The 14,625-nt window shown below is 37.4% G+C and overlaps 1 protein-coding gene, 1 long non-coding RNA gene and 1 pseudogene across 2 annotated transcripts; all 3 read left to right on the top strand.

Moving 5' to 3' along the window:
* The first annotated feature begins 4,682 nt into the window (after window positions 1–4,682).
* LOC116924472 lies at window positions 4,683–9,543 on the top strand. Its single transcript, XR_006645545.1, has 3 exons — window positions 4,683–5,043; window positions 9,078–9,271; window positions 9,334–9,543. It is a non-coding gene; the product is annotated as an uncharacterized LOC116924472 (long non-coding RNA).
* LOC123471257 lies at window positions 6,581–8,751 on the top strand (annotated as a pseudogene).
* Window positions 9,544–9,560: 17 nt separating the features above from the next.
* On the top strand, window positions 9,561–10,989 carry LOC123471256. The gene is made up of 4 exons (XM_045172360.1): window positions 9,561–9,712; window positions 9,768–9,999; window positions 10,072–10,202; window positions 10,262–10,989. Exons 2-4 carry the CDS (start codon window positions 9,837–9,839, stop codon window positions 10,481–10,483), a joined length of 516 nt encoding a protein of 171 aa, XP_045028295.1. The 5' UTR covers window positions 9,561–9,712; window positions 9,768–9,836; the 3' UTR covers window positions 10,484–10,989.
* Window positions 10,990–14,625: the final 3,636 nt, after the last annotated feature.

The following is a 14,625-nucleotide window of genomic DNA, read 5'->3' on the forward strand; positions in this document are numbered from 1 at the left end:
GGTCCCCGATAAACACCATAAAACCAATACATAACTCCCCATTAACATAAATTTAGGATCAGATGTAGAAGTAGAAATCCCTAAACTGATACGAATTCTTATTAACATTTTTAATAAGGATATTATAGCTTTAGTAGACACTGGCGCCGCCGCTAGTTTAATATCCAGTAAAATATTAGATACTCTAGAGAATAATGAAAACTTAAAGCAAGTAAAAAATACGAATCCTCCAATTTTTAGAACGGTGTCGGGACAAGAACTTAAATCGATTGGGAAATTTGAATTTTCAGTTGCTATCAACGATAATCATATTATTAACCATCACCTTTTTTGTTATGAACAACATAAATGAAATTTGCATCTTAGGATTAGATTTCTTATCTAATTATCTAAAATCGAAGATTAACACTAGAAATCGACAAATATGTTATGACCACTTTGGAGTAGAACATAATTTTGGAAGTAATACCATGCCCATTTATAGCGTAACATTTAGAAAACCAGGCATCCAAATACCACTAATCCCAATTGATACAGAAGACAAAGATCTTACACAACGAGATTATCGTAACTTAAAATCCTTCACTCAATTAGACTTTAACAACAAAACTGAGCAGCTAACTAAGATTGCTTAAAAAGTAGAACAAGTATTCAATGTAACAAACGATATACGAACTAAAATAGAAATTTTAGAAAGAATAGAAATGAAAGAAACACGAAGGTCTTTTTGCAAACCAAGTATCCGATTTAGGTCTAGCAACACAAATGAAAAATCACACATCAACATAGGCCCATCATCAGGGTCCGGGTCCCATTATTCAAAGACCACGAAGAACACCCGAAGCCCTAAAACTTGTTGTTAAGACTAAGATAGAGGTAATGCCAAGTAACAAAATAATAAGAGAAAGTTACAGTCCTTTTGCTGCAGCCATAGTAATGGTACCAAAAAGATGGAGAGATGGGTATGTGCATCGATTACAGAGCTTTGAATAAAATAACTGTTAAAGATAAGTACCCTCTACCTAGAATAGATGACACAATCGATACGTTGTGCGGATCTGTTTATTTTTCGACATTGGACTTACTAAGCGGCTACTGGGAGATATAAATCGAAGAAAGTGACAAACACAAAACAGGTTTCTTTTATGAATTTGCCCAATACGAATCTAATCGGATTTCATTTGGATTAACAAATGCACCAAGCATTTTCAATGACCAACGAATAACATCTTGAAAACGGTATTGTACAAATTCGCATTGGTTTACCTAGATAACCTCATAGTGTTCCCGTACGGAAATTTTAGGTTGCCTCTTTTTTTTTTGTAAAGCGGCTACCTTGCCACAAGCTGCTTTTCGTATTGGTATTCCAATTTGAACCTACGCGTCAAGTTCGCGGCACGTTACAGGAAACCCTTTACTTGAAATTAGGATGCCTGGAATATGGTAAGAAGAATCCCAACTTGCGGCATGCTGTTTTCATAGTCGAATCTCCCTAAAATTTATTATACGCATATATTCTTTTATTCTCAATGTTAAACGAATCGAAATAAAAACAATTTATTTTCCGTTTTTTGGCGTTATCTTTTATTTTTATTTTAAGACATCGCGTTAAGGATAATGGTACAAATGGAAAACACAATGTTGGTGATCAATCTGTCTCAAAACTATTTACAAGGGCAGTGACAACATACGTTTCAGTTAATGAATTATTAAGAGCTATAACGCACTTTGAAACAATATCTTTGGGGTCATAAGCAGATAAGTTGCTGTCAACACCGACAAGTTTAACTGTATGGCCAGGGAATGGGGAAAATTCAACGTTACCTATTTTCTTAGGAACATAGTCATCCTTCGATATGACTCCTAGTTTTTTACCCATTATAAATGATCGCTGCCCGGTGGAAAACGAATCTATTAGTGCGATGGCACTAATCGCAAAAAAACATCCATCATTTAGTAACGCACAGTAATTATTTCTTTTCGGGGATTTTCTATAGCTCATTGTTGTGAATATTGAATTGGAATTCTGCACTTGGAACCTTGAGTAGAACCGACAACGATTAAATTGAGTAAAATCCATGTCAAAAGGCCAGGTATTCGCAAGAATGGACAATAGCGCTTTTTTTCGCAAATTTCTAATTCCCGATCCATCGGGGTACCCAAAAGTTGAATTGCTCCTTCGTTCACCAGAAATTTTTTTTCTACAAGCTCTTCTCTTGTATCGGCTGGCAAATGAAGCAGATCAATTAAAAGACTTGATACTGTTGGGGGGATAACTGCATCTTTTGACTTTAAAAGAGTGACAACTTCGTCTCGCACAGCATGCTTCAAAAGATAGGTATGTGCCATTTGTTCTGCCTGTGATTGAGTCCCATTACAAAGAGTAAGAAGTTGCCCATTGAACCATTCCGGAATAAAAGTTGATGTTGTCCATAAACAGCCCCAGTCAAGAACCGATTGAGGTAAATGAACAAGAAAATGTACGTTTATTCCAACGTGTTCAACCCCGTAAAGTAGCCCCATATCTATGACAAATTTTTTAAAAAGAACTTCAATGTTTTTTACGTCTTTCACTGAAATGCGTTCTTGTAACAATCCATAAAGACCGTACATCAAGTTCGAAAAATGCTCGAAGTACACATCTACTAATAATCCTTCAAGAATTTGGAAAAAATAGAGGCCGAATGCGCGAAACATTGAAGCTTTCCAGTTTGGAATGTCATCAATGTCCCCAGTAGACCGAGTAATTTCATAGGGAGGTTTGATTTTGCTAAGGCGAGCATTCACTATAGCCACCATGTTACCAATGTACCATGGTTTCTTTCGGTAAGGTGTGCCGAACCAGAGGCTTATCATTAGCTTAATGACGCCTTGGCAACAGGAATGCATGTATTCGGGTACACACGCCTTTACAAAATCAAAGTTTGGTAGATTTTGAAAGGGTGTGGGCCCTTTAATTCCATTTATACGCTTTCCTAGCTTAAGGGCATTGGTCGCATCACTTAGATGTTGGTCTAGGGTTCTTAGGCAAGGGATGGATTCGATGGAAGACAATGGGTAGACGCGGACATTTCCCTTCTTTCTAGGTACTCTAATTCCGGGCGTTAAACAGAAATTACATCCAAATTCCCCATTAAACTGCGTAGTGTTCCAAACCAATGGTTTCGCCACCGTGTCAGTAGAAATCACCAATACACGAACTTTGTACCTTTTTTCATTAACGAAAAATCCTTCGGCCTCCAGATTTGTTAGGTCCCTGATGGTGTCGTCAAAAAATGCTTCAGCCGGTGGCTTTTTGTTACCGTACCAGAGGGCAAAAAGAATCACGTAGCTTCTTCTTATTTTATATGGCGCTTCGTTAATAATGCCCATCAGTGGCCAAAAACCAAACTTGCTGACTTATAAAAATCAGAATCGTTTATAATGGTGTCTATCTTGTCCATAGAAAATAATTTTATAATAGTCCGTAATACCTTAAAACATCGGGCACCATCCGTATTTATTTGTAAGGTTATAGTACTGTCGTCAATTAATCCCTGTGCACACATATCACGGTAGAGGCCACCGGAATTAACATCACTTTGAATTTCAGGATCAACACTATTCCATTCTGGCGGTGACGCTAGCCCATGATGCGTAACAAAATAAACTAGTTGCTGCTCGATCGGCAATCGTAAAATGTAGCATTGGCCATTCAATTGTCGAAGCTGCTTATGGCCACACGGTTGCACCTCATTGGGAATCCCGTTTGCGGTTACCAGAACCATTTGACAAAGTTTATGTTTACAGACATAAATCTTCTCAATTTGGGTCTTAAGATGACTGTATTTTGACAGTAGACGGTGTGAGCTCCGCAAACGGTTGTAGTTTGCATCAGTTGCAATTGTCAAAATATTTAGATGATGTTGTAAAGCCGTTTTGGTCAAACCGTCTCGAATATAAAAAGCAATGCTTAGTAACGGTAAGTAAATTGATGGAGCTAATTTATGTCCAAGCTCCTAATTTGGATTCAGAAAACTTAATATGAATGAATGAAAGGTGAACGTAGTTGTTATCAGATGAAACCTGCACTGTATTGAAAGTGGATACATCATCGCAGTGGGAATTATAATAATCATTTGCTTTGTCATCATGCATAAAATAATTTTCTTCATCTTCATCCAGTTGGAATGAAGTGTTTGATCCCAGCATCATAGTACCAGCCTCTACTGTATTCGACAGCTCAAGAGATTCACCTTCTGCAAGTACGTTACAATCATCCATTTGGTTATTTACCTGTATGAAAATGGCAAAATAAACCTTATAAGAACCATTTGATTTGGCAAACATTTAAGTTTTGGATATTACCTGGACAGAATCTTCGTTACTATTCACATTCAGGGATAAAGGTACGTTAAATCTCACAGATGGGCAAATGTTTTCTAACTCTTTGTCGGCCAGCCTTATTGCTTTCCTTTTATTTGTCCATCTCGATGAACCCCTTACCGCACTGTTGTTTGCCATTTGTATCGTTCACGAGCCAAGGTATAGAATGTAAGGGAAAAAAGCAACACAGTCCACTTGTCGAAATCAAAACAATCAAAGATTTTTTCAAATATTCCTATTTGTCTTGTATAGGTTTCAATAATAAACAGTTCGACATTGCCAAAAAAAAAATTGGGGCAAAAAAAATTAAAATAGTAGATACCACTACCAGCATTAATAGATTGATGGGAAACATTTACGCGAATACTTTTATAAATATTGAAAGCAATAATAATCTTTTACATAATACTTAATAATCTTTCGTTTAAAAAATTTTAATAGTTATTTCCGCATCACAAATAGTTATATTCGGCAACCTTCGAGGAAAGTTTATGCTTGGCGCCAAAAGAAGCCGCCAAAACCAGTCTAGATTGGTCTCCTCTCTTGCAGTATTCGTACATTTTGTTATGGATTCTTGTCAATAAACTGCTGTAACGCAGGAAAACGTAAAGTTTTTCAAAGTGTCTCCAGTTGCCGAGCTTTATACGAGACTCTTAACCACGATCACTATTGTTGAAGGTAAGTAAATGTTATTTAGCCTTCCCAGGTAGCACAGAGAGCTGTTACAGACTCCTGTAACCGATCTGTTTCACATACTTGTGAAACAGATCCGTATCAGGCTTGTTACATCTCTGTTTTACAGGAAATTTGTCTGGAATTGCTCTGTTTTACAGGATTTGGTAAAAGTTTGTTTCACTGATCTGGAACAGATCTGTAATCTTTCTGTAATACATAATTCTGGTTTTTCACTGTACTACAGACCTGTTACAGATCTGTTTTTTACTTGAGAAAATTGTTTCTGATTTTGCTCTGTTTCCCATGTTTGTCACTTGTCTGTTTTTACTCTGTAAAAATACATTCTGTTTTTCTTCTGTCTAACACGTATGTTACATGCATGTTTTTACTCTGTATTACCGAGTGAAATATATTTCTGTTATGTGTCTGTACTACATGTCTGGTACGGGTCTGTATTTCCCTTGTAAAACATATGACAGAAATCATCTGTTCTCAGTAGGTACCCCCGATATGGTACAGGTCTGTTTTTTCCTTGTAAAACATATGACATAAATCATCTGTTTTGTGTCTGTATCTCAGGTATGTTACAGGCCTGTGTTTTCTATGTAAAACATACTTCAGTGATTATCTGTTATGGGTTTGTGGCCCAGGTATGTTACGGGTTTGTATTTCCCTTGTAACACCTATGTCAGTAATAATCTGATCTGTGTCTGTATCCCCGGTATGGTACATTTCTGGATTCCCAATAGCAAACAGACTTAAATGTTTTCTCATATATTACAGTGTAATACCATGCAGCCAGTTGACATCTTATATAAGTCAGTGTTAGGCTAATGGTTAAGAGTTAAGCTCAGCACTCGAAAGGTTGAAGGTTCAAATCTTGGTCAAGGCAAAATGGAAACATTGTTAAAGGTCGAAAGAATATTTATAATTTGTTGAAAAGCTTCCGGTTTCCGGATATGGAAGTAGAAGATTGGTGGTAACTGTTAAAGATCGTGATAAGACCGTGATGACTGTTGAGAGGACAAGGGAAGAAAATAGAGATGACCCAGAGCTTCAAAATGAGTATATGCACACATTTTTAAAATGTTCCTCAACTTCTTTGTTTATGACTAACTGTTAAAAAATGACAACGTGATCACACACAGTGACAGACTCGCGTTTAGATCTACCTTTATTTGCAATGAATTATTAAAAATATCTGTTAGGGAAAACTTTCCGAAATCCGAGTTGGATGAGGAATTTTTTAAAAAACATATTTCCAATTGGCTGAATGGAAGTAAGGATACGAGGAAAAAAAATTTAAGTGCTAAACGGGATTGAAAATTTAAAATTTCGTGTTATTAATTTAACTTAATACTTTTTCAAATACAATATTTCTGCATCTCCAATAAAGAATTTTTTTGTTTATTTCTTGTTGCTCAAGCTGTTTTATAAACGCTTTTCATGCCGTTTATAAAACGAAATAAAATTTTATACACACATAGAAATCGTGTTTATGTGGCAACGTCTTTGAAGATGAGTTTAGTCTATACCAGCGCCACCGCACCCACGCTGAGGCAGCTACGCTACCATTAGTCGCGTTTTGGCGAAGTTGCGAGAAGGAACTGCTGCCGGTCGTTTTTTTATTAGCTTTTGGTGACATTTTGTGTGAGTCGAAAAAGAAATTTGTGTGTGTGTGTGTGTTTATGGAAGGCGTTCCAGCTGAAATATTTTGGGAATTATGGTGAATATTTTGCGTGTGTGTTGATGGAAAGCGATTCCGGCGGATTGGGTGGCGAAACTGTGTGTGTGTTTGTTTATGGAAAGGGAAAAATCTATTAGCCCCCGCTAGGGGGACTCTCTCTTGCGCCTACCAGCAGCCGCCAGCCGGCCGTGTTGTTGACAAGTGATAGTTCGTCGTCATGTCTTTTCATTGGAATTTTCATGTCTTCTCAGCACACTTGTAAGTTTTGGCATGTTAAAGTATTTTGTGTACAGTACCCACCACAAGTGTTAGAAAATGCGCGGATACCCGTAAGCCTCCGTGTAAATACCTCGCTGATTTGCGAGGTAAATACTGGGGATAGATTTTTTAATTTTTTTTTACAAATACATTTGTTGAAGATGTATTCGTGAAAAAAATCAGAACTGTACAAGCCTCCGCTGAGGCTGTACACCACTTTCCAGAAGTATTAGAAATTTTTTTTGTGTGTGGATCTCTTATGGCGGGATGGATTTTTCCGGCGGCCATATCTTTTGTTCCGATTAAGATACGGAGCCGGGGATTTTTTACAAATTGCCCATTGGGCACTTTATTCCACGACCGCGATTCGATCGTGATCCATGAACCCCTTCCCTATTTTTTTCACCCGGGAAAAACGCGCATTCCATTCAAGGACTATTATTGTGTGTACAACGACACAGGGAAAATGTAGTATGATTTTTTCACACTGGGGGCGCATGGCGCGCAAGGATTGCGCAACTCTTTCTTTGTCGCGAACACATATCCGCGCGGCTGATTTTTCCTCCCCAGTGGGAAAAAGTCATACTACATTTTCCCTGTGTCGTTGTACACACAATAATAGTCCTTGAATGGAATGCGCGTTTTTCCCGGGCGAAAAAAATAGGGAAGGGGTTCATGGATCACGATCGAATCGTGGTCGTGGAATAAAGTGCCCAATGGGCAATTTGTAAAAAAATCCCCGGCTCCGTATCTTAATCGGAACAAAAGATATGGTCGCCGGAAAAATCCATCCCGCCATAAGAGATCCACACACAAAAAAAAATTTCTAATACTTCTGGAAAGTGGTGTACAGCCTCAGCGGAGGCTTGTACAGTTCTGATTTTTTTTTCACGAATACATCTTCAACAAATGTATTTGTAAAAAAAAATTAAAAAATCTATCCCCAGTATTTACCTCGCAAATCAGCGAGGTATTTACACGGAGGCTTACGGGTATCCGCGCATTTTCTAACACTTGTGGTGGGTACTGTAATTGTTACATCATGATGAAAACATGTGCTACATGTGTGTTGATGGAAAGCGATCTGTAGGTTATATAATAGTTTTCATTATTCTTGGTTTATTTCTTATTTTGATTTTGCTTTAGATTTGCATTTAGACTGAATGAGAGCTATCAGTTTGTCCTTTCGAGAAAAATAAAAGGCCAACACCATGGTTAAAAAAGGGTTTTTGCTAACCATGCTCAAAGTTGCCACTACTCGTGTATCATCCAAGCTATCATGTGTGTTGATGGAAAGCGATCTGTAGGTTATTGCAATAGTTTTCATTATTCTTGGTTTATTTCTAATTTTGATTTTGCTTTAGATTTGCAATTAGACTGACTGAAAGCTATCAGATTGTCCTTTCGAGAAAAATAAAAGGCCAACACCATGGTCAAAAAGGGTTTTTGTTGACCCCTTGGTTGCTACACATTCAATCCTCATATCCTTGGAATGGACCCACTCTTATTTAGAGGTATTGCTTTCTGTCGTTACACTTCCATGATATTTAAAAAATCTAAAGTCACTTCCATTCTCGTTTCAGGTTAATCCCTCGCCCCTACTCAATAGACGGAATCCGTTGGTGGAAACTGACGAGAGATTAGTTTGCTGATATTCAGCAATCCAACCAAAGGCCCTTCAACAAGCTTTACATAATTTTGCTTGGACAATCATGTGTAAGTGGTGTATAAAATGAAATGCGTGTTGAATACAAATTTTAAATCGCGTGAGTTGTATACTTGTATTATTGAAACGACAGATCTGTAAACAGTTGGTAGTACAAAGACTGTGGTACGCGTTATGTAACAAACCTGTTATACAGATTTTGTAAGTCAGGTCTGTAACAAACCTGTTATACAGATTTTGTAAGTCAGGTCTGTCACAGACCTGTGTGACAGTCTGTAAAAGTGGGACACTACAAACAATTTACAGACTCTCAAAAACAGATCTGTAACAGACCTGAAACAGAGTCTGTGTGCTACCTGGGTTATTCTTGACTTCTTTTTCAATGTTTGATTGAAGTTTTGGTATTTCATATTGGTATTTCATCAGGTTATTATGGCTGCTAATGCCACGCCATCAGCCCACAATGTTTATTGCCTCCTGGTGTTGTTTGATTTTAAAGAACAGCCACCTGGAATTGCTTCGGTGTCTGCAATTTTCAAACCAACACTCTGCGAAGATGAAAAGGATGTGCTGGCTCTTTTGACTTTATGGATTGAAAGTAAAAGACAAGTAGTTGTAAGGTAACAATTTAAGTTTCATTTTGTTATAAAGTTCTTTAGAGAAGTAACGTAAACTGATATAGATGGCCAAAAGGTGACTCGTCCCATTGGAACCTTAAGTTATATCTTAACAACATTGAAGATTCTGACCACAGATTGGGTGTTCCTGTATGCTTTTCAGGTAAGTTTGACAAACATTTAGCCAAAATAACATTTCATTTCTTTATTTCTAAATGTTGTTGGGGTTCGTATAAAAAAAATATTTGTAAAACTGTCTTAATATTTCTAATATTCCACTTCCACACAGACGATAAAGATTTCCTTCGGCAGAAGAAACTGGACTTAAACAAACTTGCTGTGGATAATTTACAGCCCAAAGAAAAGGTAGCTATCCTCAGTCGTCGGCAACTGATTTATCCCGCTCAGCCAGACCAGAGCTCTAAGCGTAATCATCTTGAAAAGGTAAAGAAATTTTTATAAAAGTAAATTCCAATTCATTATGAACTGTTTCATTTAGGAAAACGAAGATCTCAAATTGAAAATTCGGGAGCTGGAAGAACAGCTAAAAGACAGTACAAATAGCACCATGGAAGATTGTAAAACTAAAATCTCTACTTTGGAAGAGGAGCTTGATCAAATGGCGCTCCAGCTAGCAGACCGGGAATGCGAAGCAATTGAGCTTCGCGAAAAGCTGGAGTCCTTAGAAAAAAGAAAGCAGTCTGACGATACAATGAATCAACTAGCGTCAAGTAAGTGTTCAGCCTTTTATTTTTTTCACAGGAACAAGTTTTATACATGCTCATCTTTATTCCTGAATATAGGGTTCCAGGAAAATATGGAAAAGCTTCAGGCAATCGTGGATCAGCATCAAACTAATTTTTCAAGTACCCCATCTCGGATGTCTGCTTCGGCAAGTAGCAGCCCGCGCGGATGTAATCCGGATGAAGTGATGGTAAATGATAACAAATTGATGTAGGAAGTGATAACCTTTAAAATGATTGTATTTTACAGGTTCCTTTTCACGGCAACATTTCAATTACTCGTGCCTCAATGCGAAGAATTTTGATTGCTGCGAGACTTGGAAAAACTGAAAAGGACTTAAATAACACAGTTACTACAATATTGGATGCTTTTTATTCTCCTGCCGAGCTTGCTGAATATTCGCGGACAGGTAAAGTTTGCCCAACAAAGCCTGGAACACTGCCAAAAAGAAATTTCCTGAGGATATCTTGAATGCCATATCAGATAAAATAGATATTTTTTTGGTTTTTTTTTCTGTTTTCAACCGACCTTTCTATGAAATAGGTTTCATTACAAGCCGTTGGTCGACGTGGCACGAAGGCGCAGTTGTCGAGGAAGCTACCGTTCATGCTGCCGTCGGCCATCGCCTTCTTGGATGCCACACGAACACCCGCAAAAGAAAACTGCGGCATCCTGACTTAAATGTGGATGACATTCTCAACGAAGAATTGACTAGGGCCAACGACAGCTTGGGTATGTAATAAAGGCTATGTGCAGTAAAGTCCGTTCGTATTTTAATCCAGAGGATCGTTTTACCTGATGAGGTTAATTTAAACTTGTGTTTTCTTTACGTTTTATTTCGCGTTGCGTGATTTGCATATGCATTTCTTTTAGAGTCAAAACCAGTTTTCTTTAACTTGTATGTGTGTTTTGTATACTTATGTACAATGTCTTTCGCGATTCGATCGCAATTTGCCGCGGTTGTAATTTGATTTCAATAAAAAAAATTAGAAATCAATCTTTTCTTGTATTTCATTTTTTTATTGACCAACCAAAACAAAAAATTCATAAAAGTAAAAAAAAAAAATAAAAAAATTGTTGCCATGCAGTGTCAATTTTCATACCTTATGTTAAAGTAACATTTTTCTAAGAAGGTATTACCTACGTAATTGACTCCTTGCTACTACCTTTCAAATCCTCCAGTGGGTTTTGGTGCAAAATCAACTTAGCGAATTGCAAGCTATGGCAAGCTAACCAGGTCCGCTCGCCAAGCTAGTAGTTAGCTAAGGGCAAGCTTTTTTTTTCGTACGGGTTCAGTAATGAAATTACTTTCCATGTAACACACTTGGAAGCAGTTTTTAAACTTCTTAGCGGGTAAACAGTTAAAAAGGAAGAAGTGCGAATTTTTAAAAGAAGAATTAGATAATCTGGGGTACATTGTATCTGGGAAAGGAATAACACCAAGTATAAAGAAATTAGACGCGATTATCAAATATCCCACTCCCAAAAACGTAAAAGAATTGAACTCATTTTTAGGTCTAGCTAGCTACTCCAGAAAATTTTTACGCTTTTTTGCTGATAAAGCCCACCCACTAACTGCGCTCACTAGAAAGTCAGGGGAATGGAAATAGGGGGAGAAACAAAGGGACATCTTTGACTGTATTAGGAACTGTCTTATCACTAGACCTGTCCTAGGTTATCCGGATTTTTCCCTAGAATTTATCATCTACACGGGTGCTTTAGAATATGGAATAATAGCAGTTTTGGCATAAATACAACCTCCACCTTAATCAGCGGATTCAGTGGAGTCCTACGAAAAGGATCTCCGTGAATCAGACGGCGTAGAAGTCGTCATAGCCTATACCTCTAAACATCTGAACGACCGCGAGGCTAAGTGGTCAGCCACAGAGAAAGAGGCATACGCAATAATCCACACCATCGACGTGTTTAGGACGTATCTTTACGGGCGTAAGTTTACCGTTTTTACAGATCATAGACCTTTAGAATGGGTAATGAGTAAGACAGAACCAGCAGGAAGATTAGTTCGATATGCTCTTAAAATTCAAGAATTTGATATCATTATTGGGTACCGGCCAGGAAAGTAACATCAAAATGCTGACAGTCTTAGCCGCACACCAATAGTGCCGATAGCAAAAGTAGAAACAACGTCAACAGGTACAAAAGAGAAATCAGAAGTAAAAAACGAAAAAGTAGAATCCAAAGATACTTGAGTAAAACATGAAAATGAAAATGATATGTTCAAGGACACGGAAAAATGGATCGAACTCCAACAGAAAGACGAGTATTGCCGAGCAATATTGCAAGAAATGGCAAAGGCCAGTCCAAGTAAGGATGTTAAAATAAATTTAAAACGAAAGAAAAAAGGATTATTAGCAGATGTCAGAGGACAAACTGTAACGCCAGTAAGACTGTTGCCACAAATTTTAAAGGAAAATCATGATCATATATTGGCAGGACATTTAGGAGTAGGAAAAATGTTAGCTAGACTTCAAAGACAGTATACATGGCCATGCATGCATGCCAATAGAGTACGTTAAAAGCTGTTTGATCTGTAATAAAAGAAAAGTGGCAGGTGGAACTAAAGCACCATTGCACCCTTTGCCTTTAGTTAAAGGAGTTTGGGAAAGGATTGCAATGGATATAGTGGGCCCAGTTCAATAAAACAATGAGGGATACAGATATATATTCATTCTTTCAGATTATGCCAGTCGGTTTGTTTTTACAGTTCCAATGAGAAATCAAACTTTCCAAACCATTGTAAAGGTTTTAGCTAATAAGATGTAAATATGAATCTCCGAAAGTAGTTCTAACATATCAAGATACTAACTTCCTATCAAGCCTAATACAAAAGGTATGGAACTGTTCAAAATCAAACAAATAATGACTAGGTCATATCATCCACAAACCGATGTATTGGTTGAGAGGTTTAAGCGAACTCTCTGTGACATGGTAGCTTGTTATGTCTCAGACTAACCTGCTATCTGGGACAAATACCTTCCATTCGTTACTTTTGCCTACAACACAGCAAAACAAGCCTCAACTCAAGAAGCACCATTCTTTCTATTTTTCGGACAAAAACCAATTATGCCCAACGATATCAAGATTAACAGAAGATATGAGACCTACGAGGATACAAGTACGGTATATTCACAGGAGTGGGAAAAAGCTCAAAAACTGGCAAGAAAACATCTCTTCAAATCCGAAACAAAACAGAAAACATAATACGAAGTAACCACAAAAATTACTAAAAACAACATAGATTACTACGTTTTATTGAAAGCGCCACCGACAGCCTGAAAAGTCATAAATCGATGGAACGGACCATTTCAAATTTCTCGAAGCTTTTCGGATATCAATTACGAAATCCCACACTGTAAAAAATAATTTAAATTTGTGGTACGCACCAACCGTCTCAAACATAACATCCCAAGAAAACAATAAACAACTGAAAAAGAAGAAATACTACAAAACCAACCGGAAAATGTTGAAGGCCAACGATGACCAACAATTCACCAACGCCGACCAGGCATACCGATCAACATAACAACGTAGAAAAAAGAATGAAAACAAAAGAAGAAACAAGCCACACAATACCCAACCTTTACCGTAACCAAATCCAAAACGATCCTATAACGAACCAACGATATAATTTACGAAGACGATATCAAGAACCAGATTACTAAACCCTTACATTTTTCTTCTCATATGCAGACATTACTCTTCCTTAGTTGTTTCCTTCATTCACTCAACCCTACTTACCCTATATACGCATCCATCTGCGATTGTAACAACATGAAAATTAGAGGAATCCTGGACATCGAATCGCCTTACTACTGCGACAACTAAAAATCTGAAACACAATACTTACCCACAAAGCACACTGACGTCTTTTAAAGGATATTTATTCATCCTTACGGCACTACTAGGATTTCTTTATTCGGTACTGAAATCCTACAATGACGACTTAAAGATGATTTTGCAGGTATTGATGACCGACAAAACTGCTCTAATACACGTATTTTTATGGTCACCAAAGCTCCCAATTTCGCGTTAACTGGGACAACCTTTTTCTCTATAAAAAAAAACGATAAAACCATTACCGTGCCATCGGATTTGACGGGTCGCTTGACAGTCGAGTAGTCTACTATTTAAGCAACATTCATTTATATTCTAGGTATTTTAAAACTGAAAAACAATACAGTGAAATAGTTTTGGCTTCCATAATTAAGAAATGTATTTTTGAATAAAATTTAGCATTTAATAAATCAACACTTAACGCTCTTTGACCAAAATAGCAGAAAATAAACATAATTGTTATGAATTTTGATCATTGGACTCCCGCATCATAGACAGAGCTTCTTCTTGTTAACCAATCACTACGTATTGAAAAAAGCAATTCTAGGTTATTATTTGGCTTGGTGTATGTAATTCTTACAAAGTTGAAACCCAACGCTACACCCTTAATTGTGGGGACGTGGCGTTTAAAGAAATGGATCGAAATAAGACGTCTTTTGATGGGCGTGATTTATTTTTAAAAAGAACCGTGGCTTAAGCGTGTCCTTATAACGTTCTTTGGGGGTCCAGTACTGCACGCCCCCGTAAGACAGATTTTG

The sequence above is a fragment of the Daphnia magna genome, linkage group LG4 (genome assembly GCF_020631705.1).
Source record: "Daphnia magna isolate NIES linkage group LG4, ASM2063170v1.1, whole genome shotgun sequence".
Taxonomy (NCBI): domain Eukaryota; kingdom Metazoa; phylum Arthropoda; class Branchiopoda; order Diplostraca; family Daphniidae; genus Daphnia; species Daphnia magna.